The 19,569-nt window shown below is 37.7% G+C and overlaps 2 protein-coding genes across 2 annotated transcripts; both read right to left on the bottom strand.

The window, feature by feature from the left end:
* Nucleotides 1-364: 364 nt before the first annotated feature.
* On the bottom strand, nt 365-3,364 carry LOC112289730 (translation machinery-associated protein 22). Its single transcript, XM_024535219.3, has 8 exons — nt 3,243-3,364; nt 2,996-3,100; nt 1,927-2,001; nt 1,577-1,644; nt 1,388-1,469; nt 1,165-1,232; nt 759-842; nt 365-620 (listed from the first exon to the last, which is right to left on the bottom strand). Exons 1-8 carry the CDS (start codon nt 3,283-3,285, stop codon nt 561-563), a joined length of 585 nt encoding a protein of 194 aa, XP_024390987.1. The 5' UTR covers nt 3,286-3,364; the 3' UTR covers nt 365-560.
* Nucleotides 3,365-4,076: 712 nt separating this feature from the next.
* Nucleotides 4,077-11,631, bottom strand: LOC112289729 (uncharacterized). The gene is made up of 19 exons (XM_024535218.3): nt 10,939-11,631; nt 10,669-10,813; nt 10,087-10,299; nt 9,763-9,834; nt 9,515-9,586; nt 9,324-9,395; nt 8,550-8,621; nt 8,224-8,307; nt 7,967-8,038; nt 7,622-7,767; nt 7,370-7,435; nt 6,887-7,036; nt 6,473-6,759; nt 6,315-6,366; nt 5,985-6,076; nt 5,680-5,825; nt 5,379-5,523; nt 4,882-5,028; nt 4,077-4,617 (listed from the first exon to the last, which is right to left on the bottom strand). Exons 1-19 carry the CDS (start codon nt 11,144-11,146, stop codon nt 4,369-4,371), a joined length of 2,490 nt encoding a protein of 829 aa, XP_024390986.1. The 5' UTR covers nt 11,147-11,631; the 3' UTR covers nt 4,077-4,368.
* Between the last annotated feature and the right edge of the window lie 7,938 nt (nt 11,632-19,569).

Here is a 19,569-nt window from a genome sequence, read left to right as displayed (position 1 = left end):
AAAGTGACTTTCGATTAGGTCAGGGCAGCCTTCCCCTCAAGCCACAATGTATTTTGATACGAAAACGTATGTACACTATGTGTAAGGTTGCAGTACCCGATACGCGAGACAGGCCCAAATGAATAGAAGGGGAACCAAAATATTAAATAAAGAGCATCCACAGGAGGTCTTCAAAGATGAGATGGTTGTGAAGCTGGACATTAAAATAGCACTTTTTAAATACAAAGCTATATCGTTCTTCCACACTTAATTAAACCTCTGGAACCTAGCCGACCGCGTGAAATTATAATGGAGGAAATGCGTCTACTCTAACGATGGGGTAGAACAAGAGAGTAGGAATTTTTTATTCGCATTGGATTTCACAGGACCAGAAAACAAGCAAAATTGCCTCATTAAAAAAAAATAAAAAGTAAGGCATTCTTGACTGATACAAATCACATGCCTTGAAAGTCGTATTTTCCCAGCTCAGGTTCAACATAACGTGACCATGTGGCACTCCACTAGAGCTACGATAACCCTCCTTTGAGAGTTTAAATAATACACGAGCTAACTTAGCAACCCTACCCACTGGCTGAAACTTTCTTTCCATCTTCAATGAAGTAAATTGCCGATTCTGGAACCTGCGAAACCATACAACCAGCTTTCAGTGTTTCGAGATCATCATATTCTACGCCTTCGAAGAACATCAGCTATCACTAATCATGCTGAAAATCAATAGCCACATTCAGTGGAGACCAGGGGATGACCAAGATACTTACATTCTTCCAAGTGTCTGTGATGAACTCCACAATGTCATACATGATATCTCCTTGAACATCTATTTGTTCTTTCTCAGTTGGGCCCTGCGAAAGAAAAACAAAAAACAAGCAATCAAGGTCTTGGAGCGTTCTCCAAGATCAGTCGATCCAGGATAGAAGCCACAAATTAAAACATAATTTGTGAGCTTCACATAAGTTGAACACTGGCTAAGTTCTCAATATTGCCACAATCCCAGCATCTACAAAGTAGGAGCATCAGTCTCAGATTCCCAGTTATGCAACATCTGATCATTAACAGTAAAAGTTAAGGCCAATCTCATCCATTAAATGGCTGAAGGTGCAAAACATGATCTCATGTAACCGGCTAACGCCAATTATCAGCAGTAATGGGGATAATGATACTGACCTTCACAACAGAAGCACCACTCGCAAATTTCTTTCCCAATTTCTTGGAAGCTTCACTCAACTTGATTCCTGCAATTGCAATAAAATCAACTTTAGCGATTATGTACTGCATCCAACAGTTGCTTTTATAAAACATTTGTAAGAAGTGGTCTGAAAAGATCATAGACTCAAAAAATCAAATTCCAAATGAATCCAAATAAATAAAACGACAATACGACACTTACCAAACATATCGAGGCCCTTTATGATAGTTACACATTTACGCTTGTTTCTGACTATTTTCTCCACGACCACCTCAGGTTTTTCCTGAAGTCACAATCCAACAGAAATGAATGAGAACTCATGAAAACGAATATGTAAAGATATGCGTATAGGTTCCGAAATATTTGGAACACAAGCACGTGGAAGTCTACCTTTTTCTTCACTTTCCCACCCGGTAGCCTCTTGACTTCATCTTCTTTTTTCGGCTCGGATGAACTTCCTGCAATACAACGAAGATATTCAAATAACGAATTTCCCCTTCCGGAAAGTCCAACAATGGGGGCACTTAAGATGTCTTTTTAGCCTTAGTTAAGACTCCAAAAGAAGAGTCTTCAAAAACTATTAGAGGAGAATAAGAGAAACAAACAATTGGTGACATATATGTCCTTATCACACATGACGTAGCTATTCCAATCTGCTGCTCAAAGAATCAGAGATCGTTCAAATATTAAACTTAATGTGGCAATTCCCAGCTATATTGAGAGAGTAGAAACATTGATACCTTCTCCTTTAGCACCAGCATTCTCTCCTCCTACAGTCAGACCATCCAATTGTTCTGCTGTTTTCTCAGCAGCCTCTGCAGAACACACAAATAACTAACATGCGTCATTCAACTTTAATTTAAACCTGATCACAATACATATATCATAAGCTCTGAACAGTACAACTGTATATGGAAGACTAACGACATCAGCTGAACGAACCACTTATTCAGTGGTTCCGATCAGAAATAAAAGTACTCCAACTTCGATGAACTAGACCTTTTCAGATAAGCTATGCTTAATGAGCAATATGCTTGTAGCTGTGAAGACTTATGATTGTTGAACTTATTACATTAGCACCTAGATTTAAAAAAACAAGAAAAAGTAGAAATGGCTCCAGAATTACTCCCATCCTGACTTTCTTGATGAAAGAATTTGACATTCGAACAGAAATTCCCTTCTTAATTCACCGAAAATGAAGTCATTTGATTCAGAACACTAAGCTAGTTCAAATTGAAGTAGCAAACTTTTCTGTTCAAGACTAAAACGTGATTTTTTAGCCTTGAAATATAGCACTGTAGAAAAAGATCCATATTTACTACTAAAAACCTTTGCACGGACCAGCACCACGCTCTGTTTCTGAAACTATCTAGCCAATGGCCCTTCTCAATATATATATATATATATATATATATATATATATTTTTTTTAATTAAATGAATTTTCTTAGAGTTCAGGACAAGAAATGTCAGATGTGTTCCTGCAAGTCTAGCCCTAAATTAGATGCCAACTGAACCAGTTCAAAACGTGCTCCACGATCGAATGCGAAGAATCGCCAAAACGAGGAGCAGCTTATGACATCAATTCCATGCTCACTTCTCCATTGCTTCATAGATGGCTACAAATGAATCGAGTTGCCTTCCTAATGAAAAATTAGTCAAATCCCAACCTAGGATCCGACGGACACGAACAACCCGAACATATGCCCTCACCGATCTAGCTCAAAATTTAAATAGATAAATTCCTTCACTTTCACCGCATCCAAAATAAACTGCCACCACAGGAACTTCACCAAGCAACAGAATTCACCTTTCACTAGTTGCGGATACAAATCCGGCACGTTCTTGATAAGCCAAGGCTTGCACTTCTCGAAATCGGGACTGAACTCGCAATACTCCGCCGGCATCGAGCAAACTGCGCATCCATAAACCGGAAACACCGGGCACCGACCAGTAAACAAGACGTCCCGATTCAAATCTAGGGCTAGACTTGCAGGAACTTGTATTAACACAACTCGGCATCATTCTTCGTGGAATAAGAAGGGAGAGAAAGCTACCAGGGCAGTAGAGTACTTGAACGGGCTGAAGCTTAACTGCCATAGCTGCGGAATTGGAGGGACGCGACCAATGTGGACAGAGGCTTCACTGAGGGAAGGAAGCAAGCAAGGCAGGATGGAGAGAAGACAAGAAAGGCAAGGATTTAGGGTTTCGCAGAGACGCGATACGCATCACAACTGGTTCTCGGTTCCCAATGGCGCTCATTCCCAATCATTCGGCGGGGAACTCAAATGGGGGCACCCAATTCCGTCACTTGGGGTCGTGTCCTTTTTGGTACCATGTGTTTACACTGCCTTGTGCTAGAGAGAGATTGACACCAAAACCCTTGTTGTAGTTGCAGTAGCTTTCAAATTCCAAATTCCACCTGAAGATAGTGCGTCCACAGATACTTCAGTGCGATGTGACAGTTCTACCGTTTGTTAATCCAAACTTGCCGTTATTTTGTTGCATTTTGTGTAGAACTGACTGCGCCTGTATGGTAACTGGTAGATATGATGTGCAGGGAATGTCTACAGTCTTCAGTGCAATGCAATAGCGTCACTGTTGCTGTTACTGAACGCTGGTGGTAGTAATGAAAGTTAGGACCCAAACCGTTTTTGAGACTGGTACCTACATTTCGTTGTAGGAGTGTGTCTTTTCTCCTATTCCAGTGACCCTGGATTTTCATCAATATGTAGGCTTCGTTAATGCTGAGTTTGTATGAGTCCAAAGGTGTAGAAGTCTACCTTCTTCACCTGATTTGTACCTAATTGATGAGAGGGTTGGTTTTTAGAGAAGTATTGCATGCTGGTAATCATGGAAAATCATGTGAGGAGCAATACTGTAGGAGAGAGTTCTGGTGTCAATCAAGCTTAAGCTTGCAACATGATTTCAAATGTGAGGGGTTGGCGTTTCCTGTCCAAAATGCACGAACAGCTTTTGTTCGACAGTTTTTGCCTAGCTGTACACTAAACTATACCTGAACCCTCAGAAACTCTAAAAAAGAGCTCACTCCAACTTGCTTGAAGCAAATTTACAATTTCTATCAACCCTTGGAAGAAAATTACTGCTCCACTCAGAGTCTACCCATTCAAGTAGATTTCTGTTACGAATTACAGTGGCAAGTAAAATGGCAAACGATGTTGGTTATCGGGGAACCTGTTGGATAGTGGCGAGGTTATCCAAATACTTGGTAACTACATTACCATCACTACTAGACTCGCCTGCTTCAGGACTCTCCCTTACTAGTGGAGGATTCTTACTCTCATAATTGAAGTAAAACTCGGATCGCTCACTAGACAGAGACTTGTCGATGGACTTTGAGACTGAGTGCATTCGTTCTGACAAAGCTTCCAAGGATGCCCTAGCTAATGGCTCCAGGATATTCAATACCTCCTGCATAAGTCCAATCCACATGATTATTTACAAACCTCAAAACTGAAAATAGAAATGTGCTGCATTTTTTATTTTTTATTTTTTATTTTTGGTATTTTTTAAGCTGCAAATGTCACGCACAGCCTATCACCTTTGAAAGACAATACGAATGACTCATTGATATGTTTCCAAAAGTAGTTTACTCTTGTAAACAACAAAAAATGACGCAGAGGTGTTTAAATAAAAGGAAATCAAGTCGCGGCTGCGGTCGAAGTTCTGATATACCTTCATAGTTGGTCGGTCGTTCCTCTTAGCTGAAGTACATCGAATCGCCAATTCAGTCATTTTTGTAAAAAGCTCTTCATCATAATCACCCTTAAATTTTGGGTCAACAATCTCTTTCACTCCTCTGAGTATGAATCTTGGTTTCACCTACACGATCCCATCCAAGGTGTCAAATCCATGTCTACCCTCAGAAAATGGCTCATCTAACCATTTTATGTAATCCAAAAGGAAGATGATTTAGTTGTTGATGAGATGGGTAGGAGTATGCAAGAAGTCAAGCGCAAACCAGTTTAACTTGAAGAATAGAACTGGTCATCAGAGCCAAAATCATGAACAAAAATCGAACTGATGTATTTAGTGTGATAGTTTGGGTTGGCCATATGATAAAATATGTTAAGAAACGGTACAGATCTGAAAGGGTTGGTTAGAAAGAATTTCCTCAATATTGTTTACGATTCCGGTTGGACAAGACAAGCAGAGTATTTAGCACTACGTACCCAGTCTTCTAAATTCGTATTCTCTCCTCGTTGGTCGTCAATTATGGGTTTTCCTGTGATGATTTCCAGAAGAACTATGCCGAATGAGTATATATCACTCGAAACCGTTACTTGATTCGTTCTGAAATATTCAGGGTCAACATACCTGTAGATAAATTGGAAAACAGGAAAAGCAACTGTCAGAGATACGAACTTAATGAGCAGATAGTAATTAGCTCATTCCAACGCCCCCACGAAATGCAAACATGTGAAAAAGTAACGGTGAATCAAGTAATGTAAGAAATAAGCTGCTGCAACGTACCCCATAGTTCCTACTGGTCGTGTGGATATGTGTGAGTAAGGCTCAGGCGATATCTTCGACACGCCAAAGTCCGCTAGCTTCGCTACCATGAACTCATCGAGAAGGATGTTAGATGCCTTAATGTCTCTGTGGATAACCGGTGGATCCTGCGAAACATCATATTAGGTTGCTTAACATGTTTCAAACTGGCACGTCAAATTTGACAAGTACTCTTTGAAACATATTCTGGGAGGAAGCCATTAACCAGTTGAACAACAAATTTGCAAAAACTTCGTGTCCTATAAAATCAGACAGATGAATCATACCGCAAATGAGTGGAGATAATCTAAACCCCGCGCAATGCCAAGAGCAACTTCAACCCGCTGGTACGAGTTAAGGGATGGTCTACCGTCAGTACCTTCAGACCAGTCAAAAGCACACACCACATCTTGAGCAAGATAAATATACTCGAATATACACTAACAATGGTTGATATGACTTACTAAGCAAACTACTCACACTTCAAATGCTGTACTTCAAACACGAATTGTTGATTAACACAACTATGACGATTGCACCAGTACCAACCCTTGCTTAGCAGAATGATCAAGGAAAAGAACCCTGTTTTATTTTGGTTTCGAGGCAGGCAGACTCACCGAACAAGTTGTCGTAAAGATCACCGTTCGACATGTATTCATACACCAATATCTGAACATTGACCATACAAAAGCAGAGGATCGTAAGTTTTGGTCATATGTGATAAAACTACATTACGAGGTAACACATGTCGTAGTAACGCATCAAGAGGACAAACCTGGAGTCCCCCATCATCGCAGAAGCCTAAAAGTCCAACGAGATTGCGATGGTGCAACCGAGCGAGCAATGTAAGCTCATTTTGAAACTCTTTGTGACCTTGTGCACTCCGCAATGACGCACACTTTATGGCCACAATTTTCCCGTCGTTCAGGAATCCTTGGTATACATTTCCAAAACCACCCATACCGAGGAAATGCTTCTGACTGAACTTTTGGGTGGCTTCCTCCAGCTCTTGCAACCGAAATCTGCGCAGCCCCTCTGGAATTATCCAAGGATCATCGACGCCTAACCACACAAGCCAGCTAGATCGAATGAGAACGACTGTAACTAATACGCTCAAACCAGGTAAGTCAACATTCACATCGCACTTTAGTTTTGGGTGCAGAACTCATTTGTGACTTCTAGAGCATACCTTCGATTTTCCTCCCAAATTGAGGGTATTTGGGCTTCCTCATCTTCATACACGAAGCAGTAAGAACAAAGGCGGTGATCATAACAAAAAAACCTCCAACGACACCAGCTCCTATAAATGGTGCAGTAGAAGTACCATTGCTGGAGAAACCTGCAACCGCATAAAAGATTGTTGTTATTATTATCACTCTTCTTATTATGTTCATTAGTTCTCTCAAGAAAATCACTTACGAAAAACACAGCGAAAATGATAAGACGTTGGTCAGTCTAGCTTTAATAATTCTAGTAGTAAACTAATGCTTTTCTTGACCCAACCTCAAGGTCTGTCATGTTTATGTTGAGGATGTGAAGAGTATATAGAATTACCATACAAACATGTAAAAGGATGAACCTCTGAACAGTTTCGAAAGAGAGAATGTGGAGATTATTGCATACTAACATCAAGTTCGGTGACGTTCTTCTGACTTCACCTAAGATGGCCTACCTTTTCCACACACACATTTGCTGGGGTCGGTGAGAGTTTGAGATGAAGGACAAGGGGGACACTCATCTGCACAAAGAGAGAAAATCGAATTAGTGTAAGAGAACAAGAGTACGATACAATCTTCACATGGACGATTGCTCTGCCTTTACCTTGACGCTACAACTTACATCTGGAGTGCTGTTAAATTCATGCAAAGCGATGAATGTTTCGTGAACAGCGCAAAGTAAGCTCAAGCATGGTGGATAAGCTCACTTCGGGTCACAGAAAATTGGTTGTAAAAACTAGTGCAGTCCCAACTCCTACTGCAGTTTTGCGGAGTATTCTGGGTTGCGTTCATAGGTGTGTTAATCGTGGCGCTGGAATCTGTCTCGTTGTCATAACAGTTGCTGTAATAAATCCTGCGTCACATTTTTCAAAAAACTAATCACTATCAAATGAGATCCGAAAGAGCCACCAAATGACAACCATTACCACCATCATATGAGATTCTATAGCTCCACACACATGTTTCAAACCACCATTACAACGCCTCAGAAACATGGATCCAGAGAATGCCGATACATGCCCTAACAAGAAGGAGACGGAACAAAGACTCACACTGTAGTGTTGGGAGCTGCAGTATTGCGAATTGTGGGGTACGCTCCAGTAAGATAATTGCAACTCAAGTCCCTGAGAAAAGCGAACGTAACGTTTATTGGACAGTAAATTGTGTGAACCATGAAATTGAAAACAAGCGATTCGAAAACAAAGGCACGGAAAATCGTCAGCTTGGTGTCTGAAAGGTATGCAAAATAGCAGATATTACATAAACATGAGATCCTTCAGCCTGCACACCAATGCATGATCACACTCACAATCTGGTGAAATCGGGATTTCCATTGTTCAACAACTTCGTGAGATTCGGAAATGGCCCAATTAACTGATTGCGAGAAAGTGTCCTGTTACAGAGACATAAAACATGGGCTAAGAAAAGCTGTTAAGATTATGCTGCCCTTCGAGCCAAGACATCTCAGATCCTAAGTTTAGCAAACAGCGTCACTCTCAATGAATAAAAATAGAAGGAAAAGCAAAGAAAAGACAGGAGCAGCCGCTGAAGAAACAAGACTGACAATAAGAAAATAGAAGCTTGCAGTCTGGGTTGATCGAGAACTCAAATAAGAGGGATAAGTAAGAATCGTACGCAGTCCTTAAGGATGGAAGCTCAAATAACCAATCCGGTACATTGCCCGTGAGGTAGAGATGACCCAAACCACTGCCACATGGTAGTGAAAACAGGCATTACTCACATGCCTTTGGAGGCAAAAAACGCAGTTGTGACAAGAATTGTGCAAAAAGAGCTGAAGCTGTTATCGAACTGCCTTAATCAATAGTCATTAGAATTCCTGCTCCCCCTTCTTACTAGTCATCATGGTGTTATACATATCATCCTCATTGTTTTCCGACCAGGTGTAGCCCCTCAACAGCACACGAAGTTCACGTACATTAGACTTTACTGTCACATGAACAACGGGAAGTCAAGTGACAAATTAGATGACTGGGGGCTGAACTGAAAAACCAAATGTACTTCTACCAGATTGACTCCTGCATCGGTCCAAAACAGATGGTGCTAATTTGGTCCCATTTCGGTCTCAGCCCGAAATCTGAGTACACGTATATGAATTTACTTCGAGATGGGACCGAAGTGGGACCAACTTGGCCTTATCCAAGCTTGTTCTACTGAATTTCTCATCTCACATTATCAAGAAAATTGCTTGGTCAAGTCCGTTGGGTGAAGATGTGGGGTCCAATGCAATCATTTACATCACTGTAGTTGTTGCTCCATTCGATTTTGGATTGGTCTGCTCCACTAAGAAGAAACTTCACAACTATTATCAAGTGACGCTGAGCGGATTAGATACATAAATTTGGAACAATACGAGTTGAGCCAATCCAAGAAGGAGCGTTCAGAACTTACTAGTTGAGCATCTTCTTCATGTTACTCCACTCACGGGGTATGAAACCAGACAGCTGATTCTCCCACAGTTGCCTGTATCGGAAGCCAATGAAAGAAACGGTTGAATCAAGTCACAAGACTTAGGGGTCCTTTAATCCAAACAACTTTCTAGGGAGAAATTGAATGGTTCTTCGCAGCTGAACTACACTTACATGGATTTCATGTTTGTCAGCCTCCCATACTCCGGTGGAAGGCCACCCCAAAGCTTGTTCGCATACATGTCCCTGAATGCTCGACAATTCATCACCATCAATGAGTACCCAAAGATTGCCATTCGCAAGTTCAAAGTTTACGGTTTAAAGTGATTCTCAACTGCGCAATGTCCCAATACGCGATGCATGGAAAAATGTTGTGCCACCGAATATTTGACCAAGTAGCAGCTGTTCATGGATGCACTTACAGTTTTTCAAGGGTGACCATATTGCTGATCCATAGAGGAAGCTGTCCATAAATGTTATTCTTGTGCATTGCCCTACAAAAGAGAACTAGCATGCCTCTTTCAGGAACAGGCAGGATTTGATTTAAGCAGTAAGTGCAAAAGGATTGCAATGAAGCAAGCACATGAGGGTTCTTCTGGGGTGCTCGAGGGTCAGTCTATCTTTGTCCCAAGGCAGTTGCTTTCGCAGTGGGCAACATAAAGCTTGCTTTCAACATGTTTGTATCATCATCCTATGTTCTTGAGAAAACTTAGAAGCCAAAATATGAAATGGAGAGTGTCGCTTACAGGTAGGTTAAATTGCACATTAAAAGTTCCTCTGGAGGAAGGGACGTAAGGCTGTTATTGTTCAGACTCAATCTCCTCAAGTGAATAAGTCTGCCAATCTCCGACGGTATTGGATCTTCTATACGATTGTCATCGAGAGTCAATTCCTCTAAGTGAACAAGCTGACTTATCAGGGAGGGCATAGGACCTTTGAGCCCCTTTGCTGTAAAATTTCTTCATATCCAGGTGACATGCACAAACCATCACATTCGTATTATTCTCGTTAGTAGGAGAATTTGAAACGAGGCGTTCACGAGTACTGAAGCAATACACACGGCCATATTTCTGGCTAGAGTGTGAGCCTTCGGCTGTGTTCATGAAACTAAATACTCTGATGAAGCGGAATTTGCCTTCTTCAGGTGTCAAACCTCCGCTCTCAATGAAGAAATCCCAGATCAAACTGTGCCTCTAGTGACTAGAAAGGCGGCCTTCTCATGCATCCTACTAGTATCCATATCAATCCACGAATGTTGAATTCATCTGAGGTGGATGTGCAAGAACTCTCTGTCCATTATTGTGTGCTTATGTGTTATGTGAACTTACAAGATGACAACATTCGTGTTTGTCGCGTTGTCGCAAAAGACACCCGTCCATGCTCCAAGACACGGGTCAGGAAGCGGATTCCGTTCCCAATCCGCAAGCAAGTCTTGTGCGTTCCAATCGCGTGCCAAACTCTTCAAAGCTGAACCTATTGCAGAACATGTATTGCAGACTTGAGAATTGTTCTATCTTTAGAAGAGATGGAGTGCGTTCTCGTGATAAGCAAAACGAAAAATGTAACAAAGAATAGCTTGAGCCTAGGCTCTCTTGTACCTTGATCAACAGCTTGCGAAGCAACCGACGGAGCCTCAGAGGACAGCATGGTCGCAACACAAAGCGTAATCAGCCATCGCCATGATGGGAGCAAATCCCGAGTCCTCGAGATAGAAGCCTTCGCATCTATTCTATCACAAGAACTGAGCATGCGATTTCCAGTAAGCCCCCGAAGATACGGAAAGCTGGCTTGAACGTCGCACTCCATCTAATAAGATATACCCTCACCCAACATGCTAGCGTCGACTGCAAAGTTATGATGCTGCTACGATGCCGGTTCTCGGTCCTGAACTTCACATCACTACGTCGCAAGAAGCCCAGATGGAGTGAAAAAAACTGGTTGGGATTCCTATTCCGATCTAAGTTTGTTCCACCTCGAAATCACAATAGTCATGACAAACTCGTATACTGAACCTCAACGCCCCGCTCTCAAGATCCCACAAACACTGTTCTCAAAGAAGGAATTCGAAACTGAGACCGGCAAGTCATACAGATGCCGTCATCCGGAGTTGTCAACCCAAGAGTTCTGTACTCCACCCGGTGTCCTTCCAATTCCGACCGTCGGAATTACGTTGAAGGAAATCACACCCCCACTTAGCCACCGAACTTATGCTAGTCAGACGCGAACGCTTTTGAGGAGAGATGCCGCCGCTATCCAAATCTGCTGAATCCCAGTGGCCTTTTGCAAAGTCAGAGGATGGCAGGGACCTTGCCCATAATTATTCGGAAGAAGCGGCTATAGAAAGAGTCGCCAGCCTCGCCAAGCCACCCCCAGCGACAGCTTATCGAGATTATATTATTAGCGTGTTCTCCCCCAGTAGGTCCCGGAGCAGGTTTATAAAAAGAATGAACCCCTCTGACAACCATCAAATAGTCAAAGGCCCCACCTTTGATGAGATACATGCACTTGTGGCTCGTTGAATCTCAGAAACATTCTGTCGCAATTAATCGACGAGAGCACATTAATCCTGCTCCCCTCCTGGAGTGTGGCCCTTCCTTCTGTTCACTGACTCTGGATTCCGGAATTGACTTGGGCTCACCTGCTGTGCTCGTCGTCGACATTGTGTTATCACGTTGCTATCTGGGTGTGCAACCATCTGCGTTTCTTTTGCTTCTCAAAAGCGGCATTCCGCAAATTGGTGTGAGGTGGGTAATTCGCTCCTCCTGACCCACCCGCTGGATTGACGATAATTGGCCTCTTGCGTTTTGAATTGCAAGTCAGCTCCCTCTCCATCCGACCGCCCCTCGTAGTCGGGGCTGGTGCCGCGCATTGGCGCACGCGCATCCTCTCTCTCACAACCCCACTTCTCTCACCTCGTCTGAGTCTTCTTCTTCTTTTCCTCTTACTCTCGCGACGATGGTTGTATAAAGAATTGCTTTACAAAATGGATGTCGAAGGGTTTTTGGTTGAAGTTATCTTCTTTTTTTTTCTTCCTTTTTTTTTTTTTTTTTTTTTAATTAGGGAAATGAAAATCAACCACATTCTTCATAAGTACCATATTCATCATCATGGATAGGTTGATTTAGTAAAAACTTGGATCTGTTTAACTTGGATCTGATTTCTCATATACATCATGGTATATATTTCATATTGGTGAGTTTTCTATATGATTCAATATTAAAAGGTAATATGTATATGTTAACATAAATGAATATGTATATGGTAAATTAATAAATAGATAAATGTGACAAATCAATTAGAGAAATAAACAAGCCATTTGAACGATAATTAAAAGATTATATGTAATTTGAATAAAGCTCTCTTGTGATATTAGATTTGAGATTTAATATGTTTTGTATAGAGTTTTTGTAACAATTCCACATTAAGAATATTATTGAGTGCTATGGACTATTTATGTATGAGGTTGTGTCAAGGACATGAATCTCAAAAAAAGAGAATCTTTGATACACTCTTGTGTTACTAAAGAAAACTAGAAAGTCACTCAAAAGGTAATGTAATATAAACTAGAATGGCTATTGCTAAAAACAAGAAGACTAGAAAGTCTTGAAACAAGACTAAGGACTAGAACGGCATTGATAAGTCTTGAAACACTCTTGCCTCCATATATACTCTTAACTAGGAGCTACAAGGCAATGTCCTATTGGACCTCCAAAACATGTTGACTTTGCTAACCACATGTCTTAACTTGCAAGGTAAGTTATTTATATATGTGCCACATGATTAGCTTGTTCCACAAGCTATTATACGGAGTTAACTTGTTCCACAAGCTACCAACATGTAGTTAATTTGTTGGCCAAGTTTCTGATCTACAAACACATCTAAAATCAAAACTGCATCTATGAAGCTTCTAGAAAGCTTCACTAAAAGACTTTATGAAATTAATCTATATTTACCTACTTCTATATAATCATATAAGTAATTATTGAAATAAATGTATATGTCTGTGATATTTCTCCGCCTTCTATTGATGAGTTCTACGAAGAGCGGTCTTCATATGTTGAAGAAGTCCAAAATGCCGCGAATTGTATTTGCCACATACTCATATCTTTATTCTCTTTGAAAATGGTTGATATGCCCTCTTAGTCATCAATAGTGTCCCATACTAGGGCAAAATGACAACCCTGTTATTTGGTCGTTGTTGAGCCCTTTATAACTTTCTTCAAATAGAATATTTGGAATACCTTCAAGAATTGTTCCTACCTCTAATAAAATTACCGAACAACGGAAGTTTCTTCGAAGGTCATAATACCAAACACATTGTATCTCGCCATCTATTTGAAGAAGGACATGTCGTTCTTGAGGATCTTCATCTCAATTCTGTCACCTTGAAGGTTGTGACAATCGCAATGTTTAAACTGATAAATCCGCAAATGGAAGTTCTTGAGTTGAATCTATTGGTTGTTGGTTCTCTATCTCTCTAGCATCACAAATACATATGAGCTACAAAGAAAGATAGAAGGTAGAAAGTTATCTTCCTTTGATCTTGTTTCTTTTATAACAAAGATTTACTATTCCTCATTTTGGTTATGATGGATTTTATTGATGGAAAGCTTCAACTTTCTTTGTTGCATTTCCAAGATTCTTTGATGGCTCTCATGTACGTTCACTAATATCATATTTGTACAAATGAACAAGATATTCCAACCTATTTTGGCGCTACTTTAAGTCGAAGACTTCTTCTACCTCAAATCTTTGATTATTATCTATTTCTATAGGAAGAGGTGGCATTTGTCTTCTTCTCAAAATATTCACTATCTTGTACAGCTCAAAAAGGGACATGTGAAATACATGATGGATCTTCATACTCTCTGATAGATGTAATCGATAAGCAACATAATTGATTTGTTTACAAATAGAAAAAGGTCACAGCTTACAATAGTCCAACTTATCATAAAGACGAGTAGTCTTGATATTCTGATGAAGTAACCATACCTTGTCACCTATGTTGAATTGTCATTGCTCCTTGCAACAGGCATCTGTGTTGGTCTTTTGCCATCTTTGAGCTTCTTTTAATTATATCTTCATTGTTACATATAGCTCTGAGAAATGATTTGCTAAATCTTTTGCTGTAAGATTATCAACTTTTAAAAAGTCAAAAGTATGAAATTGTCGATGATAACCATAATTAATAAATATATATATATATATATATATATATATATATATATATTTGTTGAATAGAAGAATGTACTAAATTATTATATGTAAACTTTGTCAATGGCAACAGAGTTGTCCAATCATCTTGGTGCTAGTTGATAGATACTGTTCCAAAATTTGATTCATCTATTCCTTTTGCCCATCAATTTGAGGATGAAAAGCTAAAAAAACTTTATATCCACCTTTAGAATCTTGAATAAGGTTCTCCAAAATCTTGATACAAATTGAGTCCTCCTATCTAATATAATATCCTTTATCAATCCATAATAACAATAGATATTATCAATAAAAAGCTTAGCTATTTTTTCACTTGAAATAAATTTTGTAAATAGTACAAAATGGGCCATTTTGGTGAAGCAATCTACAATTACAAATATGGAATCATGTGAACATAAGACTAGAAGATCCATGATAAAATCCATAGAAACAGAAGACTATAGTTGTTTTGGAATAGGTAACGGTTGAAGCACTCTATAAGGTCTATGGCAAGGAGTTTTGGATCTTGAACAAGTATCACATGATTGTACAAAGTCTTTTATCTCCTTCCACATTTGTGACCACCAAAAATCTCTAGATATAAGCTCTAAATTCTTATTATATCTAAAATGTCCTGCTCTTGGAAAGTCATGATGTGCTTGAAGAACAAATAAACAAGCTTCTCTTTTTGGAATATATAGGCATCCTTTGAAATAGAGAAGGTTGTTCTTGAACTAGAACTTTGAAATATCATGAGACTTAGAAGAAAGATTCTTGATATCATGAATAAGAGGATCAGAGGACATACTTAATTAGATTTACTTGATATAAGTTAAATCAATAATTAATATTAATTTTATTGCTCAAAGATGAAAATATTTGGGCTTCAAGAGAATCGTTCTTTGTTGATCAAAAGATGCATCTCTTTCTTTTGGTATAAGATAAGAACATCTAAAAAAGGTGCCTGATAGACCTTGTTGTTATTTGGGTTGATAAATAAACTTGAAATTGAATCTGAATAAAAACATACTCTAAAGGACTTGACAATGATTCAAAATACTTGTTGACATAAAATACTCGAGGTTTTTATGATCCATATACATGATAACTGGACTTGAAGTACCTTCTAGATAATGATGCCATTCTTCAAATGAATCCAGGATTGCAAGAAGCTCTTTTTCATAGATCTCATAATTAATTTTGGCTGCTAAAAATTTCTTAGAATGAAAATTTACTAGGTAGAGTTTATCATATGTAACAATACAACACGCATAGTAAAGTCTGAGGTGTCTATTTTCATAAAAAATGCCTTGAAAAAAGTTGATGCAATACAAGATTGGCATAGAAGTAAATACCTTCTTTAAAGCATCAAATAATGCTTGTGCTTCTTTATTCCACTCAAGTTTGTCTTTACAAGTCAAACATATAAGTAGAGCTGCAACTTGAGAAAAGTTCTTGATAAAGATTTGGTAGTAATTAACAAAGCCTAAAAAGCATTGTACATTTCAAACTGTTCTTAGAATATTCCATTCTATGATAATTTGGACCTTCTTGGGATCCATCATAAGGCCTTTGTTGGAAATGATGTATTCTAAAAGGTCAACTTGAATAGTATAAAATACACACTTTTCCAATTTGGCATATAATTCTGTATCTTTAAGTTTGTGTAACACTTGACGAACATGAAGTTCATATTCTTTTGTGTTCTTAGAGTAGATTAGAATATTGTCTAAATAACAAACAAAAAAATCATCTAGAAATTCATAAAAAATATCATTCATAAGATGCTAAAAAGTAACATGTGCATTTGTGAGTCCAAAAGGCATGATATTATATTCAAAACGTCTATACCTAGTTCAAAAAGCAATCTTCTATTTATCTCCTTTTTTGATACAAACTAAGTTATATGCTCTTCATAGATCTATTTTGGGATAGATCTTTGTTTGATTGAGTTGATTAAGAAGTCTTGAAATCAAAGGCAAAGTATATCTATTCTTGATGGTGATCTTATTGAGTCCTCAATAACCCACACATATTCACAAAGATCCGTCTTTCTTCTTCACAAATAAGATAGGAGCTTTGGCAAGGAATTTAGAATGACGTATGAAGTTCTTTGCCAAGTTCTCATCAATGTACTCCTTTAATACAACTAACTCATTCTAAGATAAGCTATAGATTGATCCGAATGGTGGTTGAGCTCTTTCTTGTAAATCAATTGAATAATCATAAGGTCGATGCTCTGGAAGAATATCTACATTCTTCTTTTCAAAAATGTGTTAGAATTCTTCATATTGGCTAGGAATACCACTTGACGTTTTTTCACTATTAGAAATAGGAAGAGCATATAGAGCAAAAGATGATCCTTCTTTAGCAACATACATAAAAGTTCTCGCACCTATCAGTAAAGATTTGGAAGTACTAGACTTTTGTATTTTTACTTCACTAACTCGATCTTGGATTATACTACCAAAAAAGTTAAGATTATGAAAAATCCAATCTATTTGAAGGTTATATTTTTTTAGCCATGATAATCCTAAAATAATTGGATTAGAGAGAGAATTTATTATATTAAATACTACTACACTTTTATGATCTTTAATTGTTACATCTAAAGGAACAATCTCATAGATAACATTTTTAGAAGACAACGAACAACCATCTATGACTTTTACATGTATGAATTTAGTTTTTTTGACAAAAAGTATTTTTTGATTTTTGACAAAAACTTTGTCTATAAAACAAGCTAAGGCTTCTGAATCTAATAAGGCAAGGACTTTGTGATTTTTAGGTCCTAAACGTACATCTATTATAAAACAAGGTGAGGGGTCTGAGGAGAGAATATGACTTTTACTAGGTATTCTATATGATTCCAATGGCATGATCCCTACTGTAGCTAAAGAAATTCATTTTTCGACACATTATCTTCTTTGGTAATCGTGCTTCTTATTTTGTAATTGCATTGCTTCTTTAGACAATGTTGAGTAGTGTATTTTGCTTCTCTATAATATAAACACAAACCCTCTTGGCAACGTCGAGTCTTTTTCTACTTTGTGAGAGTTTTAAAACTTATTATATTAATTTGTATTGGTTCCAATTTTGATGAATACATTTCAAAAAACTTGGAAGTTACTGCCATTACTTAACGTGTTCCTCTCTAGCCAAGTCTTTGATCTTGATGCCTTTCAAACAATCGATTGTCGCTTGCAATGGCTTAAGCAATAAATTATTTTAAAGATTTTATTTTTGGCATTGTTAATAACAAATATTTCACACTATTTTTTAATTCATATCAAAATTAATTGATGAGTGCTTTGTCATTCTTGACTACATCGCAAGCAAGGTTTTGGAATTCAGCAGCATGTGTGATAGTTGATCATGATCCTTGTTGTAAAAATAAGAATTTGGTCTTTGCTACTGATTCTCAATCACTTTTTCCAAATATTACCATAAACACTTCTAAGAATGAATTCAAATCGTAAAAGAGTCGCGAATCTTTTCCCATTAGAGGTGCAAACCAAGAAAGAACATTTCTTAATAGAAGTACAACCTTAGATAAAGCTTGACTTTTTGCAAAAATCTTCAAAATTTTGATCTTGTTCCATTAAACTTCTTAGGCATATTAATCCTTGTTCCTATCATAATTATAGAAGCAAAAATCCCTGGATTTGGTTATGAGGTTAATCTACTTACTTTCTTCAGTTGTATAACTTCTTGCCATAAACTCTAGATTTCTTCTATCAGTGTAGGCATAGTACCCCAACAATTCACGTTAGACATACGTAAGATTTCCACTCTAAGAGCATTCACAAGCTCATGAAGATCTGCAATAGTTACAAATCTATTTTCACTATTGCTATGTGTAGCATCTATAATCTTTTCTTCTATAGGTAACTCAAATAAATCCAAAAAGTTAAATTAGAGGAGGGTAATCCGCAACCTGTAATAAAAGTTTCCACAAAGAGGAATAATCCACTCTCTTTAAGGAAAGATCAATATTAAAAAAGAAGATTTTTTTGATTAAAAGATATGTAGTCTGTAACCTTCAAAATACAACAATAGAAGTAGGATAATCCAGTCACTTCTATAACAAGACAAAAACAATATATTAGCATTCTTATCAAATTTTCAAAGACATAAATCTTAAAGAAAGAGAATCCTCGATATACTCTTATGTCACTAAAGAAAACTAAAAAGTCACTCAAAAAATAATGTAATATTAACTGGAATAGCTATTGCTAAAAACAAGAAGACTAGAAAGTCTTGAAACAAGACTAAGAACTAAAACAGTATTGACAAGTCTTGAAACACTCTTGCCTCCATATATACTCTTAACTAGGAGCTATAAGGCAATGTCCTATAGGACCTCCAAAACATGTTGACTTTGCTAGCCACATGTTTTAACTTGCAAGGTAAGTTATTTATGTATGTACCACATTATTAGATTATTCCACAAGCTATTATACAAAGTTAACTTGTTCTACAAGCTACCAACATGTGGTGAACTTCTTAGCCAAGTTTCTGACCTACAAACATATTTAAAGTCAAAACCACATCTATGAAGCTTTTAAGAAGCTTCTTTAAAAGACTTTATGAAATTAATCTATATTTACCTACTTCTACCTAATCATATAAGTAATTATTGAAGTAATGCATATGTCCGTGACAAGTTGTAGCAAGTGCAAAAATTCATTATATATGTAGTTGTAAGAGTTTTTTTAGAATATAATTATTTTTTCTTTTTTAAAAAATTAAATTATGATTTTTTTATTAATTGGTGAATTAATCTTATAAAACTATGTTATTAGAAATAATTAATAATTATGGATTTTAAAATGGAATTATATGATTCAAAGTAGCATTTAAAAAAATCTTTTCTTTTGTCATAATAATACGCTATTATTATTATTATTATCATCATTTTAGAATTAATTTTTAGTTTTATGAAAAAAACAAGATAAAAGCCTTGACAAATTATGGCTATAGATAACTCACAAACTTATAATAGTAATACAAAGAAGATTATAAATGGTTTGCAT

The sequence above is a fragment of the Physcomitrium patens genome, chromosome 12, assembly GCF_059467195.1.
Source record: "Physcomitrium patens ecotype Gransden chromosome 12, ASM5946719v1, whole genome shotgun sequence".
NCBI classification, from domain to species: Eukaryota; Viridiplantae; Streptophyta; class Bryopsida; order Funariales; family Funariaceae; genus Physcomitrium; species Physcomitrium patens.
The sequence above is the reverse complement of the archived record's forward strand: the minus strand, read 5'-3'. Positions and strand labels throughout refer to the sequence as shown.

What these genes read in the sequence shown, in the direction of transcription:
- LOC112289729 (XM_024535218.3), bottom strand. Translation starts at nt 11,146, where the DNA reads ATGGAGTGCGACGTTCAAGCCAGCTTTCCGTATCTTCGGGGGCTTACT. An exon ending in TTCGCAAGCTGTTGATCAAG is followed by an intron (nt 10,814 to 10,938) that starts GTACAAGAGAGC and finishes GTTCTGCAATAG; the next exon opens with GTTCAGCTTTGAAGAGTTTG. An exon ending in ATGAAGAAGATGCTCAACTA is followed by an intron (nt 8,622 to 9,323) that starts GTAAGTTCTGAA and finishes ACCATGTGGCAG; the next exon opens with TGGTTTGGGTCATCTCTACC.
- LOC112289730 (XM_024535219.3), bottom strand. Translation starts at nt 3,285, where the DNA reads ATGGCAGTTAAGCTTCAGCCCGTTCAAGTACTCTACTGCCCTG. An exon ending in TCAAGTACTCTACTGCCCTG is followed by an intron (nt 3,101 to 3,242) that starts GTAGCTTTCTCT and finishes ATGGATGCGCAG; the next exon opens with TTTGCTCGATGCCGGCGGAG. An exon ending in AAAGGGCCTCGATATGTTTG is followed by an intron (nt 1,233 to 1,387) that starts GTAAGTGTCGTA and finishes TTGCAATTGCAG; the next exon opens with GAATCAAGTTGAGTGAAGCT.